We start from the raw sequence: 24,035 nt of genomic DNA, 5'->3' as shown, positions 1-24,035 counted from the left end.
CACTGATTGGTTATGGCCTATACGTTTTCTTTACATTCGTGTTCTTCCTTACATCTAGAGATATCTCGGTTTAGTTGCCTGTATGACAACCTTCACGTCACTTCTCGCAAATTCGCATTCGTCACGTACCCGCCACACTCAATATGGCGTCTTCAGCCAGTCAGTGACGTCATTAAGCAGCGACGATGCAAGCAGTCCACCAGGTGGCGCTGCTGCGCTGTCAGTTTCATAAGCTGCTGCCAGAGAGAGGAGAAGCCGAGGAAGGTGAGGGTCGTAGTGTTTGTGTGGGTGCATGGCAGGCGGAGGGGCGACCCTGGGGGGCTTTCAGAGTTTATATCACGGTGCCACCATGTTGGGAGCTCTGGGTTCACACTCTGGGCCTTGCTGACAAGTATGTTGTGTTAACCCTGCACTTTCCAGTGAACACTTACAATACCTGTAATAAAAAAAGAACTGCTGGGAGTACCATAAGTCCCAGCATAATCTTCGCTGCAGAACATTCTAACCAGCTCTGTGTGTGTTTTTGTTGTTGTTGGGGGGGGGGTTCATCAAAGAAGGTGAATTTAGCTCCCAGCCAGTGGTGTCCTGCTATAACCCTAACTATATAGGACAACATACAATGTGCTGCCCCTTTAAGGACAGGGATGGTGATGGCACCTTTAATCCGGCCCTTGCTGGAGAGAAGAACAAAGGTCGAAGAAAAAAAAAAAAAAAAAGTTCTGCAGATTTTTGTTAGGAAAAAAAAAAATCAGCCGGTAATGATTACACGGGACAAGGCTTGTGTCACATGGTACAACGAGACTGGGGATTATACCCCCGTATGTGTCTGCTGGGAATTGTAGTACCATCCATATGCCAAATATGACAGGTGCCGTTACTATGGATCAGGACACTACAACTCCCAGCATGTCATCATGTGGTCACTGACATCCCGAGACTCCAGCTGCTATGTCAGTATAAATTCTCCTCTCAGCTGATTGGCTACATCAGGGGGTGAGGCCCGGGGTGATGCATCTCATTGGCGGAGACTGCAGTCAGTCACTTACTTTTTTTTTTTTTTAATTAAAGGGACAGGCTCAGAAACGAGACTGTTCACACTTTAAGGTTTGTGCATCTTCTCCGAAACCTCCTGTAAAAGCGTTCGCAGTGTGCATCTCTATATAACGACCACATGTTTTACTCCCGTCCAGTCTTTTCAGCGACTTTTAATCGCTTCAGGTTTCCAAAGAAACCTGGCTGCTCAAAAAAAAAAAAAAAAAATCACCGAGCCGTTCTTTAGGCGTTTTTTTGCTCTGAAAACAATCTATATCCCATAATACGAGCCAATGGGAAGGAGCAAAAGACGGCCGGGTGTCTTTTTTTTTTTTTGTCATACTAAAGAAAAAAAAAAACACATTAGCGGTTTCATCATTGTTTAATGTAGTTTAAACAAAAATATCTGGACAGTGTAGTATATAAAATACCACAAAGACGCTGGGAGAATCGCTAAAAAAAATCCGAGAAAAGCGATCTAGGAAGTGTTTTCATCATGAAATACTGATGTTTTTGGCTGCCTGAAAAAAAAAAAAAGTAATCTGCACACAGGCCCTATTCACACCTGCATATTCCAGATCTGTAGTCGGTTTTGTTTATTTGAACACTTTTCTGATCTACTGAAATTGTTTCCTGTACACAGTTGTGTGAAAGTATTTTCCCCCTTCATGATATCCTATTCTTTTGCTTGTTTGTGACACTTCAATGTTTCAGATCACCAAACAAATGTAAATATTAGACAAAAGATAACGCAAGGAATCACAAAATGCAGTTTATAAATGAAGGTCTTTATTATTAAGGGAAAAAGAAATCCAAACCTACAGGGTCCTGCGTGAAAAAGTGATTGCCCCCCCCCAACTCCCTTAAACAGTAAACTAACTGAGGTTTATCACAACTTTGGGAAGCAGAGTTATAACTGCCATTTGTTTGGTGATCTGAAACATTTTAGTTATGACAAACATGCAAAATAATAGGAAATCAAGTAGGGGGCGCATACTCTTTCACACAACTGTGTATGTATGTGTGTATATAATAAATATATGTATATACAGTACAGACCAAAAGTTTGGACACACCTTCTCATTTAAAGATTTTTCTGTATTTTCATGACTATGAAAATTGTACATTCACACTGAAGGCATCAAAACTATGAATTAACACATGTGGAATTATATACTTAACAAAAAAGTGTGAAACAACTGAAATTATGTCTTATATTCTAGGTTCCTCAAAGTAGCCACCTTTTGCTTTGATGACTGCTTTGCACACTCTTGGCATTCTCTTGATGAGCTTCAAGAGGTAGTCACCGGGAATGGTTTTCACTTCACAGGTGTGCCCTGTCAGGGTTAATAAGTGGGATTTCTTGCCTTATAAATGCGGTTGGGACAATCAGTTGTGTTGAGCAGAAGTCTGGTGGATACACAGCTGATAGACCTACTGAATAGACTGTTAGAATTTGTATTATGGCAAGAAAAAAGCAGCTAAGTAAAGAAAAACGAGTGGCCATCATTACTTTACGAAATGAAGGTCCGTCAGTCTGAAAAATTGGGAAAACTTTGAAAGTGTCCCCAAGTGCAGTGGCAAAAACCATCAAGCGCTACAAAGAAACTGGCTCACATGAGGACCGCCCCAGGAAAGGAAGACCAAGAGTCACCTCTGCTTCTGAGGATAAGTTTATCCGAGTCACCAGCCTCAGAAATCGCAGCTTAACAGCAGCTCAGATTAGAGACCAGGTCAATGCCACACAGAGTTCTAGCAGCAGACACATCTCTACAACAACTGTTAAGAGGAGACTTTGTGCAGCAGGCCTTCATGGTAAAATAGCAGCTAGGAAACCACTGCTAAGGACAGGCAGCAAGCAGAAGAGACTTGTTTGGGCTAAAGAACACAAGGAATGGACATTAGACCAGTGGAAATCTGTGCTTTGGTCTGATGAGTCCAAATTTGAGATCTTTGGTTCCAACCACCGTGTCTTTGTGCGACGCAGAAAAGGTGAACGGATGGACACTACATGCCTGGTTCCCACCGTGAAGCATGGAGGAGGAGGTGTGATGGTGTGGGGGTGCTTTGCTGGTGACACTGTTGGGGATTTATTCAAAATTGAAGGCATACTGAACCAGCATGGCTACCACAGCATCTTGCAGCGGCATGCTATTCCATCTGGTTTGCGTTTAGTTGGACCATCATTTATTTTTCAACAGGACAATGACCCCAAACACACCTCCAGGCTGTGTAAAGGCTATTTGACCAAGAAGGAGAGTGATGGGGTGCTACGCCAGATGACCTGGCCTCCACAGTCACCAGACCTGAACCCAATCGAGATGGTTTGGGGTGAGCTGGACCGCAGAGTGAAGGCAAAAGGGCCAACAAGTGCTAAGCATCTCTGGGAACTCCTTCAAGATTGTTGGAAGACCATTCCCGGTGACTACCTCTTGAAGCTCACCAAGAGAATGCCAAGAGTGTGCAAAGCAGTCATCAAAGCAAAAGGTGGCTACTTTGAAGAACCTAGAATATAAGACATAATTTCAGTTGTTTCACACTTTTTTGTTAAGTATATAATTCCACATGTGTTAATTCATAGTTTTGATGCCTTCAGTGTGAATGTACAATTTTCATAGTCATGAAAATACAGAAAAATGAGAAGGTGTGTCCAAAACTTTTGGTCTGTAATTATATAATTTTTATTGTTTTTTTGCAGCTTTATATTTTTTTTTTCTGTCCATGCACGACATGCAGTTTCTGACATTTGTGTGTGTTATTTTCAGGGTGGTCATCATGTCGCTGACTGGCAGCCCCCTTCGTCTGCTCAGAGCCGTGACTCGAAGCTTTGGCATCACCGCGGCCAGGACACAGGGCACCGCGGCCACGCACATAGGTAATCTCCTCTAATCCGGAGTCCTCAGGATCTGGTCTATCAGACTGTCAGGGTATTAGGATTTGGATATCCTATCATTATATCATCCTGCAACCTACTAATTTACTGTGCGCTTCAATTTCCAACCATTACCCAGATCACTGCTTGTTTTTTTATTGTATAGGATCATTTGTGGATGCAAATAATGTTTCTATTCACTTACACAAGCAGAGATCGTGTAACCACAAGGAAGTGAAGTGTAGTTACGCCTGCTTGCTGCTCTTTTGTCCACAAGGTGGCAGAAGAGTATAGTAAGCCCATAGTAGTGCTAGATGGTGGTAGTCGGCGACTCGTCTGTGTTTTGGCAGCATGTGTGACTATTTGCAGACAGAGTTTTCGGTGTGGAAACTCGGTAAAAATGTCAAAACTTTTCAACAACTGAGTTTCTGCTCCGAAAAATTACACAGATCGAAGTTCCTCCGTGCCCGCTCGCTCTCACCCCTGTGTCAGGATTGAGGCGACTGCGCTCCATCAGTGGAGTTCTCGGGTCGCAGAGGTTGGATGCAATCCTCCTCCGCAGTTGTGTTTCTCCTCATGCTGTAACATGCAACTTACCTTCAGCGTTTATTCCATTTTCCAGACACCAAGAAACAGAAAGATCAGAGATCTGCGAAGTGTAAGTTTATCTTGTATTTATATATAATGTAAACCTTTGGCATTGTACTCCCCGCTTCTAAGTAGGGAGAGGGAGGAGCTGGAGCTGCAGGTGAGAGTAGCAAGAAATATCCTAACCCACTAATGTCCTGCATTCAGTCCCGTTGTATATCCGTTCAGTGGTGTTATGGGGTTTACAGGAGCTTTTCCTCATGTTATCACCCCTCGTTTTCTCCACGTAGGAGAAGGACCATAGGGCTCTGACGTGGTCCTTTTTGCTCAGCTCCGCATAATTTGTTTAGTGAAAGTCTATCCAGCAATAAAGACTTCATTGGGAACTGTGCTTTAACCAAACTTTGCCTGAATCAATAGTTCAGGTGAATATAAGACTCTCTGTAATATATCTTGTCAGAGAATTTTGCCTCTTTCTCCACTTTTGAGCCACTTCTCCCCTTCCTTTCTGCCATCTGAACTTGTCAGCTTATCGTCATCTTGCTCATGACTGCCAGCACAGTAAGGTGTCGGGTTACATGTCCTATTAAACTGTATAGGTAAGAGCAAGGAGAAGAAACAAGCAGAGGCAGACACAGGGATGTGCTAAACTTTCTAACAAGTTTTTTCCATCACCTCCCCAGAGCAGGATTCACATTTATACTGCTCCATACTGAGCTCACGTTTACCGTGCTCAGTACTGCTGTATATTTGCCTCCATGCTGGATTCACATCTACACTGCTCAGTACTGCTGTATAATCGCCTCCATGCTGGATTCATATCTACACTGCACAGTACTACTGTATAATCGCCTCCATGGTGCTGTTGCTTTTTTTGCGGTGCTTTTTATGCTAGAGATTATAGCCTCTGGTCTCCTCCCTGTAGTTCAGAGTCAATAAATTAAGCAGATAGAACCCGCAGAGGGGAAAATTGATGAAAATGCAGGATACAAGTCATAATAACGTCCAGAAATAGGGTTATTTGTAATGGACGCACACAAGATTGCTTATTCTGAAAAGTTACATAAAAGTGTACTTACCCTTGAAACATGTTGCCAATTTGTCGGGTTTTCGGGTCAAAAATTATTTTAAATGATAGTAAAGTCTCAATTTCATGGTCTGTATACAGATCCTGATTTTGGAACTGGATATGGCTCTCTGGAGATGACTGCTCCGGGCTTATATGAGAACATTAAATTCAGGTGCACAAATCAGTCTGTAAACAGACCGTGAAAGTCAGATGTGTAATGAGGTGCGGGGCTGTAGCTGCGGGGTAAGGTGCTTGTCTCCTGCGCCCCGGCACGTTACATGAAAGTAGAGGTCATGGCTGAATGTGTGGCCTTGTGCTGTGGGGGCCTTACGCCCGTGCAGGCCGCATGTAATCATCCCCGGAGGTCACTTTGTCTCTCTTTGTCACTTATGCTCAGGATCACGTTAAACCTTCTCTTCGATCTATTTTCATATAGGGTGACCCGCTCACTATGTATGTACCCCAGGCCCTATGTAATATCCCAGCAGGAAATGGTCACTGTCCTGTCCCTTACACTAGCCTCTCCCACTGTGGGCTACTCCCAACTGTTAACTCTAACTGTTTGTAACGCTAATGCCAGCTCCGCTGCATGGTTCCCCTTCTCCGTCCATGCAGGGACGCTGATATACTCGAGGCTGCGCAATCACCCCCGCCGTCTCTCGACACGTCTCCCACAGACTTCCCGATGGCACAACTAATGTGTGCTCCCCCTGCTCTTAAAGGGGCAGCGCGTGTGGTTGGAAAATGCTCCCAGCCAGTAGCTGGGAAGCATCTTGTATAAAAGGCACCCTCCCTAAGAGGGAGGTGCCTGAATAGCCCCGCACATGTACACCATGATGCAAGTACCCCTCGTCCTTGTATCCTGAGTAGTTGTAAATCAGTTTGGATCCCTGGTCCTTGGGGGGCCAGGGCCTGAACCTGAACCCCTGGTCCTTGTGTAGGCAGAACCTGAACCCCTGGTCCTTGTGTAGGCAGAACCTGAACCCCTGGTCCTTGTGTAGCCAGAACCTGAACCCCTGGTCCTTGTGTAGGCAGAACCTGAACCCCTGGTCCTTGTGTAGGCAGAACCTGAACCCCTGGTCCTTGTGTAGGCAGAACCTGAGCCCCTGGTCCTTGTGTAGGCAGAACCTGAACCCCTGGTCCTTGTGTAGCCAGAACCTGAACCCCTGGTCCTTGTGTAGGCAGAACCTGAACCCCTGGTCCTTGTGTAGCCAGAACCTGAACCCCTGGTCCTTGTGTGATCAGGGCCAGAACCTGAACCCCTGGTCCTTGTGTAGGCAGAACCTGAACCCCTGGTCCTTGTGTAGGCAGAACCTGAACCCCTGGTCCTTGTGTAGCCAGAACCTGAACCCCTGGTCCTTGTGTAGGCAGAACCTGAACCCCTGGTCCTTGTGTAGCCAGAACCTGAACCCCTGGTCCTTGTGTGATCAGGGCCTGATCCTGAACCCCTGGTCCTTGTGTGGCCAGGGCCTGATCCTGAACCCCTGGTCCTTGTGTGGCTAGGGCCTGAACCTGAACTCCTGAACCTTGTGTACCGTATATTAGAAAGTTGCTGAATTTTTTTTATCATATTAGTAATATTTGAACTCTTTGGTGTCAGTGATGCCCATGTGTATGTGTTCTGTACTGCAGCCCGGGCGCAGTTTGACTGGCGCGATGCCCTCTGTCTGGACTCGCAGCTGACGGAGGATGAGATCATGATACGGGACAGCTTCCGATCTTACTGTCAGGAGAGACTCATGCCGCGGATCCTGATGGCGAACCGGCAGGAAGGTAGCAGTGATAGGTACTGATCCTCTCTCCCTATGTGACGTCTTTTCCCTCCATGTAACTCCACCTTGGTTCTCTTTGTAGTGTTTGACCGGGAGATTATGTCGGAGATGGGAGAACTGGGTGTCCTGGGATCTACTATTAAAGGTAATGGATCACGCATTGTGTTTACATAATCATATGATACGATTCACCATTGCTCAATGCTCCCTCCAGGTTATGGCTGTGCCGGGACCTCGTATGTAGCGTACGGGCTGCTGGCAAGAGAAGTGGAGCGGGTGGACAGCAGCTATCGCTCCGTGATGAGCGTCCAGTCCTCGCTGGTGATGCATCCGATCTATGCATATGGGACTGAGGAGCAGAAGCAAAAGTATCTTCCTAGATTAGGTAATGGTGTGTGAGGCCCAGTGTCGCAGTGGTCCCTGCGGTGCGGATGGCTACTGCTGTGTAATTTATTTATGTGCTCGACTGTAGTAGTGTCTGTGCTGTAGGTCTAAGGGGTAACTTTTCTCTTTGTGGAGTGTGACATACCGACTCTGGCATGCCAAGGTAAGGAGGCTTATTCGCCGTGCAATGCGCCTCTGGGAGATTTAATATGCAAATTGCCTCTTCAGAGAGGAAGAGAACTTGAAGTCTATAGCGCCACCTGCTGGAAGCATATGCGCTGTAGGTGTCTTTTATGGTGTAGGAGTGTCTGCGCTGTAGGTGTCTTTTATGGTGTAGTAGTGTCTGCGCTGTGGGTGTCTTTTATGGTGTAGTAGTGTCTGCGCTGTAGGTGTCTTTTATGGTGTAGGAGTGTCTGCGCTGTAGGTGTCTTTTATGGTGTAGGAGTGTCTGCGCTGTAGGTGTCTTTTATGGTGTAGGAGTGTCTGCGCTGTAGGTGTCTTTTATGGTGTAGGAGTGTCTGCGCTGTAGGTGTTTTTTATGGTGTAGGAGTGTCTGTGCTGTAGGTGTCTTTTATGGTGTAGGAGTGTCTGCGCTGTGGGTGTCATTTATGGTGTAGGAGTGTCTGCGCTGTAGGTGTCTTTTATGGTGTAGGAGTGTCTGCGCTGTAGGTGTCTTTTATGGTGTAGGAGTGTCTGTGCTGTAGGTGTCTTTTATGGTGTAGGAGTGTCTGTGCTGTAGGTGTCTTTTATGGTGTAGGAGTGTCTGCGCTGTGGGTGTCATTTATGGTGTAGGAGTGTCTGCGCTGTAGGTGTCTTTTATGGTGTAGGAGTGTCTGCGCTGTAGGTGTCTTTTATGGTGTAGGAGTGTCTGCGCTGTAGGTGTCTTTTATGGTGTAGGAGTGTCTGCGCTGTAGGTGTCTTTTATGGTGTAGGAGTGTCTGCGCTGTAGGTGTCTTTTATTGTGTAGGTTTGTCTGCGCTGTAGGTGTCATTTATGGTGTAGGAGTGTCTGCGCTGTAGGTGTCTTTTATGGTGTAGGAGTGTCTGCGCTGTGGGTGTCATTTATGGTGTAGGAGTGTCTGTGCTGTAGGTGTCTTTTATGGTGTAGGAGTGTCTGCGCTGTGGGTGTCATTTATGGTGTAGGAGTGTCTGCGCTGTAGGTGTCTTTTATGGTGTAGGAGTGTCTGCGCTGTAGGTGTCTTTTATGGTGTAGGAGTGTCTGTGCTGTAGGTGTCTTTTATGGTGTAGGAGTGTCTGCACTGTGGGTGTCATTTATGGTGTAGGAGTGTCTGTGCTGTAGGTGTCTTTTATGGTGTAGGAGTGTCTGCGCTGTGGGTGTCATTTATGGTGTAGGTTTGTCTGCGCTGTAGGTGTCATTTATGGTGTAGGAGTGTCTGCGCTGTAGGTGTCTTTTATGGTGTAGGAGTGTCTGCGCTGTAGGTGTCTTTATGGTGTAGGAGTGTCTGCGCTGTAGGTGTCTTTTATGGTGTAGGAGTGTCTGCGCTGTAGGTGTCTTTTATGGTGTAGGAGTGTCTGCGCTGTAGGTGTCTTTTATGGTGTAGGAGTGTCTGCGCTGTAGGTGTCTTTTATTGTGTCGGAGTGTCTGCGCTGTAGGTGTCTTTTATGGTGTAGGAGTGTCTGCGCTGTAGGTGTCATTTATGGTGTAGGAGTGTCTGCGCTGTAGGTGTCATTTATGGTGTAGGAGTGTGCGCTGTAGGTGTCTTTTATGGTGTAGGAGTGTCTGCGCTGTAGGTGTCTTTTATGGTGTAGGAGTGTCTGCGCTGTAGGTGTCTTTTATTGTGTCGGAGTGTCTGCGCTGTAGGTGTCTTTTATGGTGTAGGAGTGTCTGCGCTGTAGGTGTCATTTATGGTGTAGGAGTGTCTGCGCTGTAGGTGTCTTTTATGGTGTAGGAGTGTCTGCGCTGTAGGTGTCTTTTATGGTGTAGGAGTGTCTGCGCTGTAGGTAGGTGTCTTTTATGGTGTAGGAGTGTCTGCGCTGTAGGTGTCTTTTATGGGGTAGGAGTGTCTGCGCTGTAGGTGTCTTTTATGGTGTAGGACTGTCTGCGCTGTAGGTGTCATTTATGGTGTAGGAGTGTCTGCGCTGTAGGTGTCTTTTATGGTGTAGGAGTGTCTGCGCTGTAGGTGTCTTTTATGGTGTAGGAGTGTCTGCGCTGTAGGTGTCTTTTATGGTGTAGGAGTGTCTGCGCTGTAGGTGTCTTTTATGGTGTAGGAGTGTCTGCGCTGTAGGTGTCTTTTATGGTGTAGGAGTGTCTGCGCTGTAGGTGTCTTTTATTGTGTCGGAGTGTCTGCGCTGTAGGTGTCTTTTATGGTGTAGGAGTGTCTGCGCTGTAGGTGTCATTTATGGTGTAGGAGTGTCTGCGCTGTAGGTGTCTTTTATGGTGTAGGAGTGTCTGCGCTGTAGGTGTCTTTTATGGTGTAGGAGTGTCTGCGCTGTAGGTGTCTTTTATGGTGTAGGAGTGTCTGCGCTGTAGGTGTCTTTTATGGGGTAGGAGTGTCTGCGCTGTAGGTGTCTTTTATGGTGTAGGACTGTCTGCGCTGTAGGTGTCATTTATGGTGTAGGAGTGTCTGCGCTGTAGGTGTCTTTTATGGTGTAGGAGTGTCTGCGCTGTAGGTGTCTTTTATGGTGTAGGAGTGTCTGCGCTGTAGGTGTCTTTTATGGTGTAGGAGTGTCTGCGCTGTAGGTGTCTTTTATGGTGTAGGAGTGTCTGCGCTGTAGGTGTCTTTTATGGTGTCGGAGTGTCTGCGCTGTAGGTGTCTTTTATGGTGTAGGAGTGTCTGCGCTGTAGGTGTCATTTATGGTGTAGGAGTGTCTGCGCTGTAGGTGTCATTTATGGTGTAGGAGTGTGCGCTGTAGGTGTCTTTTATGGTGTAGGAGTGTCTGCGCTGTAGGTGTCTTTTATGGTGTAGGAGTGTCTGCGCTGTAGGTGTCTTTTATTGTGTCGGAGTGTCTGCGCTGTAGGTGTCTTTTATGGTGTAGGAGTGTCTGCGCTGTAGGTGTCATTTATGGTGTAGGAGTGTCTGCGCTGTAGGTGTCTTTTATGGTGTAGGAGTGTCTGCGCTGTAGGTGTCTTTTATGGTGTAGGAGTGTCTGCGCTGTAGGTGTCTTTTATGGTGTAGGAGTGTCTGCGCTGTAGGTGTCTTTTATGGGGTAGGAGTGTCTGCGCTGTAGGTGTCTTTTATGGTGTAGGACTGTCTGCGCTGTAGGTGTCATTTATGGTGTAGGAGTGTCTGCGCTGTAGGTGTCTTTTATGGTGTAGGAGTGTCTGCGCTGTAGGTGTCTTTTATGGTGTAGGAGTGTCTGCGCTGTAGGTGTCTTTTATGGGGTAGGAGTGTCTGCGCTGTAGGTGTCTTTTATGGTGTAGGAGTGTCTGCGCTGTAGGTGTCTTTCATGGTTTGGTTGTGTCTGTGCCATTGGTGGATGCCGTCTTGGGCAGTCGCGTCTGTGTTCCTTTTACAACCATTAAAAAAGTGACATTCTCATTGCAGCGAGAGGAGAGTTGCTGGGATGTTTCGGTCTCACAGAACCAAACCACGGCAGTGACCCTGGTGGGATGGAGACCAGGGCTCGATACAATCCAACCAGCAAAACATACACACTAAATGGATCCAAGACCTGGTAAGATTCCTGCTTCACAATCTAATGTTCTCTAGCCACTGCTGGTAAGGAGGACACTGTAGAGATCACCAGTAAAAATCATAGCACATGTAAACCATTAGTGATCACACATGGTATGGGATTAGTAGTGTCCTCGTATGTAATATTCCATGATGACTGTTGTTTGCATAGGATCACAAACTCTCCCGTCGCTGACTTATGTGTGGTTTGGGCTGTGTGTGAAGATGGCAAAGTCCGAGGTTTTCTTATAGAAAGGGGAACGAAAGGGCTGTCCACCCCGAAAATAGAGGGAAAATTCTCACTGCGGGCATCTGCGACTGGAATGATCTTAATGGAAGATGTTGAAATTCCAGAGGAAAATCTCCTGCCTAATGTGTCTGGCATGGGGGTGAGATATTATCTGTACTTCCTCCTTGTATTTCTTCCTATGACTCCATATATCCTCCCTATATCTCCTCCTATTACTCCATATATCCTCCTATATCTCCTCCTATTACTCCATATATCCTCCTATATCTCCTCCTATTACTCCATATATCCTCCCTATATCTCCCCCTATTACTCCATATATCCCCCTATATCTCCTATTACTCCATATGTCCTCCCTATATCTCCTCCTATTACTCCATATATCCCCCTATATCTCCTCCTATTACTCCATATATCCCCCCCTATATCTCCTCCTATTACTCCATATATCCCCCCTATATCTCCTATTACTCCATATGTCCTCCCTATATCTCCCCCTATTACTCCATATATCCCCCTATATCTCCTCCTATTACTCCATATATCCTCCCTATATCTCCTCCTATTACTCCATATATCCTCCCTATATCTCCTCCTATTACTCCATATATCCTCCCTATATCTCCTCCTATTACTCCATATATCCTCCCTATATCTCCCCCTATTACTCCATATATCCTCCCTATATCTCATCCTATTACTCCATATATCCTCCTATATCTCCTCCTATTACTCCATATATCCTCCCTATATCTCCTCCTATTACTCCATATATCCTCCCTATATCTCCTCCTATTACTCCATATATCCTCCTACATCTCTTCCTATTACTCCATATATCCTCCCTATATCTCCTCCTATTACACCATATATCCTCCCTATATCTCCCCCTATTACCCCATATATCCTTCCTATATCTCCTCCTATTACTCCATATATCCTCCTATATCTCCTCCTATTACTCCATATATCCCCCTATATCTCCTCCTATTACTCCATATATCCTCCTATATCTCCTCCTATTACTCCATATATCCTCCTATATCTCCTCCTATTACTCCATATGTCCCCCTATATCTCCTCCTATTACTCCATATATCCTTCCTATATCTCCTCCTATTACTCCATATATCCTTCCTATATCTCCTCCTATTACTCCATATATCCTCCTATATCTCCTCCTATTACTCCATATATCCTTCCTATATCTCCTCCTATTACACCATATATCCTCCCTATATCTCCCCCTATTACCCCATATATCCTTCCTATATCTCCTCCTATTACTCCATATATCCTCCTATATCTCCTCCTATTACTCCATATATCCCCCTATATCTCCTCCTATTACTCCATATATCCTCCTATATCTCCTCCTATTACTCCATATATCCCCCTATATCTCCTCCTATTACTCCATATGTCCCCCTATATCTCCTCCTATTACTCCATATATCCTTCCTATATCTCCTCCTATTACTCCATATCTCCTCCTATTACTCCATATATCCTCCTATATCTCCTCCTATTACTCCATATATCCCCCTATATCTCCTCCTATTACTCCATATATCCCCCTATATCTCCTCCTATTACTCCATATATCCCCCCTATATCTCCTCCTATTACCCCATATATCCTCCTATATCTCCTCCTATTACTCCATATATCCTCCCTATATCTCCCCTATTACCCCATATATCCTCCCTATATCTCCTCCTATTACTCCATATATCCTCCCTATATCTCCTCCTATTACTCCATATATCCTCCTATATCTCCTCCTATTACTCCATATATCCCCCCTCTATCTCCTCCTATTACTCCATATATCCTCCCTATATCTCCTCCTATTACTCCATATATCCTCCTATATCTCCTACTATTACTCCATATATCCCCCCTATATCTCCTCCTATTACTCCATTTATCCTCCCTATATCTCCTCCTATTACTCCATATATCCTTCCTATATCTCCTCCTATTGCTCCATATATCCTCCCTATATCTCCTCCTATTACCCCATATATCCCCCATATATCTCCTTCTATTACTCCATATATCCTCCCTATATCTCCTCCTATTACTTCATATATCCCCCTATATCTCCTCCTATTACTCCATATATCCTCCTATATCTCCTCCTATTACTCCATATATCCTCCTATATCTCCTCCTATTACTCCATATATCCCCCTATATCTCCTTCTATTACTCCATATATCCTTCCTATATCTCCTCCTATTACTCCATATATCCTCCCTATATCTCCTCCTATTACCCCATATATCCCCCATATATCTCCTTCTATTACTCCATATATCCTCCCTATATCTCCTCCTATTACTCCATATATCCTTCCTATATCTCCTCCTATTACTCCATATATCCTCCCTATCTCCTCCTTTTACCCCATATATCCCCCATATATCTCCTTCTATTACTCCATATATCCCCCTATATCTCCTCCTATTACCCCATATATCCTCCTATATCTCCTCCTATTACTTCATATATCCCCCTATATCTCCTCCTATTACTCCATATATCCTCCCTATATCTCCTCCTATTACTCCATATATCCTCCCTATATCTCCTCCTATTACTCCATATATCCTTCCTATATCTCCTCCTATTGCTCCATATATCCTCCCTATATCTCCTCCTATTACCCCATATATCCCCCATATATCTCCTTCTATTACTCCATATATCCTCCCTATATCTCCTCCTATTACTTCATATATCCCCCTATATCTCCTCCTATTACTCCATATATCCTCCTATATCTCCTCCTATTACTCCATATATCCTCCTATATCTCCTCCTATTACTCCATATATCCCCCTATATCTCCTTCTATTACTCCATATATCCTTCCTATATCTCCTCCTATTACTCCATATATCCTCCCTATATCTCCTCCTATTACCCCATATATCCCCCATATATCTCCTTCTATTACTCCATATATCCCCCTATATCTCCTCCTATTACTCCATATATCCTCCTATATCTCCTCCTATTACTCCATATATCCCCCTATATCTCCTCCTATTACTCCATATATCCCCCTATATCTCCTCCTATTACTCCATATATCCTCCTATATCTCCTCCTATTACTCCATATATCCTCCTATATCTCCTCCTATTACTCCATATATCCCCCTATATCTCCTATTACTCCATATATCCTCCTATATCTCCTCCTATTACTCCATATATCCCCCTATATCTCCTCCTATTATTCCATATATCCTCCCTATATCTCCCCCTATTACTCCATATATCCTCCCTATATCTCCCCCTATTACTCCATATATCCCCCTATATCTCCTCCTATTACTCCATATATCCTCCCTATATCTCCTCCTATTACTCCATATATCCTCCCTATATCTCCTCCTATTACTCCATATATCCTCCCTATATCTCCTCCTATTACCCCATATATCCCCCAATATCTCCTCCTATTACCCCATATATCCTCCTATATCTCCTCCTATTACTCCATATATCCTCCCTATATCTCCTCCTATTACTCCATATATCCTCCCTATATCTCCCCCTATTACTCCATATATCCTCCCTATATCTCCTCCTATTACTCCATATATCCTCCCTATATCTCCTCCTATTACTCCATATATCCTCCCTATATCTCCTCCTATTACCCCATATATCCCCCAATATCTCCTCCTATTACCCCATATATCCTCCTATATCTCCTCCTATTACTCCATATATCCTCCCTATATCTCCTCCTATTACTCCATATATCCTCCCTATATCTCCCCCTATTACTCCATATATCCTCCCTATATCTCCTCCTATTACTCCATATATCCCCCCTATATCTCCTCCTATTACTCCATATATCCCCCCTATATCTCCTCCTATTACTCCATATATCCTCCCTATATCTCCTCCTATTACTCCATATATCCTCCTACATCTCCCCCTATTACTCCATATATCCTCCCTATATCTCCTCCTATTACCCCATATATCCCCCCTATATCTCCTCCTATTACTCCATATATCCTCCTACATCTCCTCCTATTACCCCATATATCCTCCCTATATCTCCTCCTATTACTCCATATATCCCCCTATATCTCCTCCTATTACTCCATATATCCTCCTATATCTCCTCCTATTACTCCATATATCCTCCTATATCTCCTCCTATTACTCCATATATCCTCCTATATATCCTCCTATTACTCCATATATCCTCCTACATCTCCTCCTATTACCCCATATATCCTCCCTATATCTCCTCCTATTACTCCATATATCCCCCTATATCTCCTCCTATTACTCCATATATCCTCCTATATCTCCTCCTATTACCCCATATATCCTCCCTATATCTCCTCCTATTACTCCATATATCCCCCTATATCCCCCCCTATTACTCCATATATCCTCCTATATCTCCTCCTATTACTCCATATATCCTCCCTATATCTCCTCCTATTACTCCATATATCCTCCTATATCTACTACTATTACCCCATATATCCTCCTATATCTCCCCCTATTACCCCATATATCCTCCCTATATCTCCTCCTATTACTCCATATATCCTCCTATATCTACTCCTATTACCCCATATATCCTCCTATATCTCCCCCTATTACCCCATATATCCTCCTATATCTCCTCCTATTACTCCATATATCCCCCTATATCTCCTCCTATTACTCCATATATCCTCCTATATCTCCTCCTATTACTCCATATATCCTCCTATATCTCCTCCTATTACTCCATATATCCTCCCTATATCTCCTCCTATTACTTCATATATCCTCTTCTTTATCTTCTATTTCTCCATAAAGCACGTATAAAACATGTTATTTAATTACCGTATGTCTTTTGTAGGGTCCTTTTGGTTGTCTGAACAATGCCCGCTATGGAATATCTTGGGGTGCACTGGGTGCAGCCGAGTTTTGCTTCCATACAGCACGGCAGTATACATTGGATAGGTATGTAATGTGTTGTGGTGCTGAGAATGTACCTGGTACATGTGATATTTTCGATGTAGGTGCATGAACCAGTGGATGGAGCCACCAAAATAATCATAGAATGTTAGTGGAAGGGACCTCCTGGGTCATCTGGTCCAACCACCTGCTCAATGCCGGATTCACTAAACCATCTCAGACAGATGTCTGTCCAGCCTGTGTTTGAAGACTTCCATTGAAGGTGAACTCGCCACCTCTTGTGGCAGCCTGTTCCGCTCATTGATCACCCTCACTGTCAAAAACTTTTTTCTAATATCTAATCTGTATCTTCTCCCTTTCAGTTTCATCCCATTGCTTCTCGTGTTTCCATGTGCAAATGAGAATAATGATGATCCCTATCCAATGTGACAGCCCTTCAGATATTTGTAGACAGCTACTAATTCTCTTAGCCTTCTTGTATGCAAGCTAAACTTTCCCAGATCCTTTAACCATTCTTCGTAGGACATACTTTACAGTTCCCTCGCCATCCTTGTAGCTCTTCTCCAAATTTGCTTCAGTTTTTCGATGTCTGTTTTAGAATGTGGTGCCCAGAACTGGACACAGTATCCCAGATGAGGCGTGGAGGGTGATAATTACTTAATGTGATCTCGCCATCCCAGAGCTGTTTGCCTTTTTGCTGCTGCATCACACTGTTGACTCATGTGCACTCTGTGATCTATTAGTATACCCAAGTCTTTTTCACACTTGCTGTTGCTTAGTTCTATTCCTCCCATTCTGTAGATGTAATTTTCGTTTTTCTTGCCCACATATAGAATCTTGCATTTCTTCCTGTTAAATACCATTCTATTAGTTGCTGACAGTGAGTTAGATGTACGACACATAGAGTGACTTGTGCTCTAAATAATCAGTTTCATTCCTGCTCTCACAGGATTCAGTTTGGTGTGCCACTTGCCAGAAACCAGCTGATACAAAAGAAGATGGCTGATATGCTGACGGAAATCACCATCGGGCTGCAGGCATGTCTGCAGTTGGGGCGCCTAAAGGATGAAGACAAGTAAGTAGGTTGTGGTTCAATCTTTTCAAAAGCGTTGAGGCTTTAAACTTGATGAACTAGGGGTGCAGTTGCGTCTCAAAAATCGCCCCATCCCCGTTCTTAATCTAAGCAATGAGTATATTTCCAGTTTATTCTTTGTCAGGATCCGTGTTTCATCTGACACCAGTAATAGAGTTAAGTTCGGGCACCACCAGACTGCCCAGGGATCGCGTTATAACTATGAGGTTATGTAGTACAAATTCTTCTCCTTGTCACATATTTGTAGAGCTACTCCAGAAATGATCTCTTTGCTGAAGAGGAATTCATGCGGAAAAGCTCTGGATGTCGCCCGTCAAGCCCGAGATATGCTGGGAGGAAACGGGGTGTCTGATGAATACCACGTAATCCGGCACGTCATGAACCTGGAGGCTGTAAACACGTATGAAGGTATGCATGTAGCAGGGTAGCAAATTGCACTATTAACGCCATTCTAGGTGACAAGAAGTACTCCATGGCCGATGTTACTAAGTATTTTGCTTGGATGCAGGTACTCACGATGTCCACGCTCTGATCCTGGGCCGAGCGATCACCGGCTTACAGGCCTTCACTGTTAATAAATAGTCCGACTCCACCACTATGTGATGCGGCAACGGTTACTGAATGGGTCCCCGATTCTATTGCATCCGATGCCACACTTGTGATGGAAAAATAAGACATTTCTGGTGGCTGATTACTACTTGACATCTGGTTTGTCGGTCATGACATGATCCATATCACATATTGAGGCCACCTGAGAGCATCCCCAGCTATCCAGCCCATACATCTATGTCCGACGAGGTGCTCGTAGGCTTGGACACATCCGGATATGTGGACTTGGACATGATGTTGTCATCAGTTTTATAACACGACTGCTTCATCTACAAATCACAATGATGTATTTTCTGGGTTTATTGTATAATAGAACGTTTCTGTTTTCAGTATATTTGGTGGCAATTTTATTTGTTTTTAATTATCTGCATGTATTCTGGGTTATGTATAATTTTTGTAATTGGGTTTCATTAAATATTTTGGATGGTTTAGCATTTACAAAACTTCACGCAGAATGAGAACCTGTCAGACGGCTCCTTCTGAGGTCAGGGTTTATAGCTCCTAGCTCTTATAGCCTTTTCTAAGATTTATGGCTTCTGCTCAAATTTTGTTGTGGTCATAAATCAACTTTTAGGGGCTCAAGAGAATAGAAAAGTCCAACTTTAACAACCTCTCATTATATTGGAAGCCTCCATCCCTTGTAATAATCTAGTTGCCATCTTTTAAACTGACTCTTAACTTCCCAACATCATGCATCCCATATTCTAGATGTAGCCCTACAAGTGATTTATAGAGGGCTAATAATTGGGATCACAGGATTTTAGCTCTTTTTATACACCCTAAAATTTTGCTTGCTTTTGCAGCTGCTGCCTGACATTGAGTATTGCTGCTTAGCTCATTGTAATCCGAATTCCCCGTCCTCCTCCTGTTCTGTAGTCTCAAGTATATTTCCACTTATTGCATATGCAACAATAGGATTACTCTGACTGTGGTAAATTACTCTACATTATTATCTGCCATATGTTTGCCATGCGGACATCTTATTCAGATCATTCTGTAATATTATACAATCTCGCTCAGTTTTTATCCTATAAAGTTTGGTGTCATCGGTAACAACTGCAACTTTACTCTCTATCCCATCCACAATGTCAATAACAAGGAGATTAAAAAGAATTGGACCTAAGACAGATCCTTGTGGTCCCCATGGTTCCCGGTGTGGATCCTTATGGTCTGCAAGGCTCCCGGTGTGGATCCTTGTGGTCCCCACGGCTCCCAGTGTGGATCCTTGTGGTCCCCACGGCTCCCAGTCACCACTTCTCCAACTGACACATACAGCCCTGTAAAAGCTAAACTGTCACATTTTTAATGAAACCTAATTGCAAAAATGAACCCAAAATATATACCGTTAATTCAAGAAAAATTCTTTAGGATTGCCAACACAGATTTAAAAACAAAAATGAATGTACTGTGCAAGGTCTCCTAATAAAATCTTACTTTGCAAATAAAAATCTTAAGTTTGGAAATAAAACCTAATTATTAAAAAAAAAATCAACCTCTATGGTCTGAGTCTCAGAATGGATAATAAATCCCCCATGCTATATAAGGGGTGCGTTTTCTCACTGTGAGTTCCAGTGAGAACTTAGGACGGAGAAGAAATACTACAGTGTCAGAAAAGGAAAGACACCAGAGGGCCAAATTTCCCATATTTCTTTGTCATGTAGATTTTATGAGGGTAAGGCCATAGATCTTGACAAAGATGCTAATGTTTTTTTTAATGGTCAGGGTGAGACTTGTCAGTCCACTAGAGCAGAATGGGAGAATCCCACCAGGGGCAGCGCTGGACTCGTTTCCTCTCTCCCTATAGCCCCGGTTGGATCTTCAAGGTATATTCTGCTCTCTGGTATTTTCCACTTAAAATACCTAATACTTGTCTCTCAGTTGTGCGACTGGCGCAATCTGGGTACAGATAAGGCTTCTTTCACACTTCAGTTGTTTGTCGTCAGTCTGCTCCGACATAGTGACGGATCCGTCACAATTGTTGAGAAAATGGTTCTAACGGATCCGTTTTTTGACGGATCCGTTACTTGGGGGTTGTCTGGGAAAAGTATCTACTTTTTGGAGCATGCGCAATTGAAAAAGTGGATTGGGGCGACGGATCCGCCGAAATGACGGTCGCGACGGATCCGTCGCCCATAGGCGGCCATTCTATAGAATCCGTCACAAACCGCCATTTCGGCGCAGACAAAAAACGTTATAATGTCCGTCTATGTCTAGATGACGTCCGACAAATTTCGACGGATCCGTCACATGGCGGATGGATCGGACAACGATCCGTCACAATCCGTCGCTAATGCAAGTCTATGGGGAAAATAGCGGATCCGCCCCCCAAAAAAATGGATCCGCTATTTGATGAAAACGGCGGATTCAAACTGACGCCAAACAACTGAAGTGTGAAAGAGGCCTTAGTCGACAGTATGACCAACTGCTGAGTCTCAGGCACCCAGTGCACACTACACGCCTCTATTGCCTTTCTAAAGGCCTCATGCACACCCTTCCTGGCGCACGCTTCTCGCATGTCTTCAGGTACTTCTATTATGCTCTTGAAAAGTGGAGTCTCATCTTCTTCACGGACATCTGCCACGACCGGGTGACTGTCTTGTTCCGCTTTTAGCACGAACTCTTCCTCAGTCTTCTCTTCTGCTTGAGCCTTCGCCAAGATGGGCATTGGCAACTCCTCTGCCAGGCAGCGACATTCCTCCTCTCTCTGGAGAAGCTCCTGCTGATGCTTCTCTTGAGCCATTCTGAGCACCTCCATATTTTCCAATATGGCCCTATTCATGGTTTGACACGCTGACAGGTGACATCTGAGCTCAAAGACCTCCCTCTCCAGCTCGTCCACTCTGTGCACAGCCACTTGTCTCAGAACTCCTTCTTGTTCGACAGACTCTTTAAGCAGCTCTATCTCACTTCTCCCATCCTCTGGATTGGTGGAGCATCCATCACTTGAGGAGGTATTTACTTCAGGCACCACTTCTTTGGTAGCCTCCTCCACTTCCGTCAAATCTTCAGAAGATGCAACTGGTTCAGCCCCTTTGCCTTTTTTTCGTCTCCGGCGACGGGAGGAAGTCTTGCCATTTGTACCTGAGTCAGCTTTACTGCACTCTTTCCCACTGGCGTCATCATCTGAATGAGAGTCACCACAATAGTCTGTCTCACATCCCACAACCTGGTGAACCCTCAAGTCATTCTTTAATCCGGGTGTCAGCTTCACAGGCTTTATTAACCATGTCACCTAAAGTCAACTTGGGGTACCCATCAGGTGACATGTCCGTAAGTTGGGCAGACTCACCTTCCCCACTGGTCAACCCGTCGTCTGACCCCCCAACTTTGGGAGGAATAAATGCTTTAAGGTATGCAACCCCACCAGCCGAGAGCCCCCCATTCACCTGTTGTAAAGCTCCCTTCTCCCACAAATCTGTGAACAACTCAGAGTCCCGGCCAATTATCACTGGGCAGGGTAAGGTTGAGACTATGGCCACATCATGGATTGCACTGTCCTTGGCTGTCTCTAGGACCACCCTGGCTACTGGATAACCCTTAGTGTGCCCATGGATGCAGGTGACCCTGACCTTCCTACCTGGTATTTCGAACCCCTCAGGTGCAACCCTCAGTAGAGTCAACGGGCCCCCAGAATCGAGCAGTCCGTACAGTTCCATCTCATGCATCCGCAGGGCACACCCCCGTAAACTTTCACCAGGTGGATAGTTCACACAACACACCAGACACACATAACTCACAGGCCCTGGGCCCCAATTTGTCTGCAGTACCTCTTTGGGACGCTCCACCCCCATTTGGGAAATCACCATTTCCCAAGATTCCACCTCTTTTTAGGCTACTACCCCTCTTCGGGTTACCGCCCCTTTTTGGGACTCTGCCCCCTTTTGGGCAACCATCCCCGTTTGGGTCACCGCCCACTATTATGGACACCACCCCTTTTAGGGAAAGCCCTCGTGGACTCCCCCACGGCACTCAGGCCCCAGTTCGCACAGTACACCCCTATGTCTCTGGGCTTGCACTGGCCCTTTAAGAGTCTGCACGACTTGAGAAAAAAAAAAAATATATATATATATATATTTATTATATTTCACTTCACCAGCTCCTGCTGGTTTTGCCACAGCTCCCGCTGCAGTCACATATAACCGGCACCTCCGGCTGCCGACTACTAGCCACCGCCAGTGCCACTGCAGCTATGCTCCACAAGGCTCTGCACGGCTCCTCTTTGTGGACCCGCCGATCCACAGCAAGCTGCTTGTCACCTTCGTGGACCCACCGATCCACAGCAAGCCGCTTGTCAGCTTCGTAACCCCACCGAGTTACAGCCAGACACAATCTTCGTGGCCCCGCCGAGCCACAGCAAACAACTCTGAACGTGCCTCCTGGACCGTTGCCCGCGGTCTAGCACCATATGTAAGATAGCGCTTACCGCATGTGTTGGGGGACACTCGCTTGGCCGCGATATTCAGCACACAGGCACGGTTTTTCAAAACAAAGCAGTCCATACGGTTTATTAAGCCTCATAAACCATATCATGAGCAGTCCATTTACACACTGAACCAGGACATTACATCAAGTTTCAGATCCTTAGTCTGTGGCAACTAAACATTCTGGTCCTCTCTGACCAGTTACCGTGGGTTACCACACAGTTCATGATACAATAAACACCAACAGTTTATGGAGGTACCTTACGGGAGCTCCTGCTCCACTTGCTGACTCCTTGTCAGTCCTCTCTTCCGGGTAAGCTGCCTCACGGGAATCACCAACTTGCCTTTGAGGCATATCTTAGTCAGTCCAGACCCACCGAAGGACGGTAGCTTCCCCTAGTTTCACTGTGCACTGCTCAGGGATCCGGTCCTACTCCCAGGACCTCCCACGCTGCTGAGGGATCCGGTCCTACTCCCAGGACCTCCCAACACCCAGGTTACACAGGATCACACAGGTGGCCAGTCCGGGTACTATTCAGGACGTCCATCCCCAGCTGGGACCGTCCAATACCCAGGCCACCAGTAGCAAAGTCCCACCACGTGCTCTTCAGGGCTTAGCACACCCAACACCGAGGTATCTCTCAGGACCTTGCACCTGTACTATACAGGTCTGCACACTCAGACCACACAGGAACCATGTGACCCACACCCTGGTCACATTATATACCTTTTAACCACTCCCCCGGGTGGGAGTGTGGGTGTGTGTGGCTAGTTTGTCCCGCCCATCTCACATAACTAGCCCTGCCTAGCCTCCCATTATAAATATGCCAAATACTATAACTGTAGGACTACAGGTCCCAGAACACCACATCGCTTCAGGCTGGCAGCGCAGAGTCTCCTCCTCTGCGACACACATATCTGCCATTCATCACAATGCCGGACTTTGTCTTATGACCACAGCCATGCATGTAACTGCCATGCACTCTCATGGCCTCAATACACCTCTGTGTGCATACTGGGGAGACCATGCAGCGCCCCCTACCTGTTACAGGGGTTACTGCATCACAGCTGCTTTTACATTACGTTGTTGTCATTTGTAGGGCTTACAATGTCGGAGGAAATCCAGCCCTTGTTCAATTTTAGAAGAGTCAGCCTGTTTGCATTTTACGTTGACAGCCGTGTGCGCCTATCCGTTATGATTGCACCAGCCAAACTAAAATCCCGCTCAGACAACACACTTGTAGCAGGGAATGGCAGCACCTCCAAGGTGTAGAAGGAGAGGTCGGGCCAAATGTGGAGCTTAGACAACCAATAGTTAAACGGCACTGAAGAATAAGGAAGGACACTCTTAACGTCACT

General features: G+C 45.2%; 1 protein-coding gene across 1 annotated transcript; it reads left to right on the top strand.

Moving 5' to 3' along the window:
* The first annotated feature begins 131 nt into the window (after positions 1-131).
* Positions 132-19,709, top strand: GCDH (glutaryl-CoA dehydrogenase). The gene is made up of 12 exons (XM_077261963.1): positions 132-264; positions 3,798-3,907; positions 4,527-4,562; positions 7,194-7,334; positions 7,416-7,478; positions 7,548-7,718; positions 11,223-11,352; positions 11,524-11,740; positions 16,495-16,598; positions 17,503-17,628; positions 17,894-18,054; positions 18,155-19,709. The coding sequence occupies exons 2-12, from the start codon at positions 3,808-3,810 to the stop codon at positions 18,226-18,228; spliced, it is 1,323 nt and encodes a 440-aa protein (XP_077118078.1). The 5' UTR covers positions 132-264; positions 3,798-3,807; the 3' UTR covers positions 18,229-19,709.
* Positions 19,710-24,035: the final 4,326 nt, after the last annotated feature.

Source organism: Ranitomeya variabilis, chromosome 5 (assembly GCF_051348905.1).
Source record: "Ranitomeya variabilis isolate aRanVar5 chromosome 5, aRanVar5.hap1, whole genome shotgun sequence".
In the NCBI taxonomy this organism is placed as follows: domain Eukaryota; kingdom Metazoa; phylum Chordata; class Amphibia; order Anura; family Dendrobatidae; genus Ranitomeya; species Ranitomeya variabilis.
Note: the sequence above shows the minus strand (reverse complement) of the source record. Positions and strands in the feature narration are given on the sequence as shown.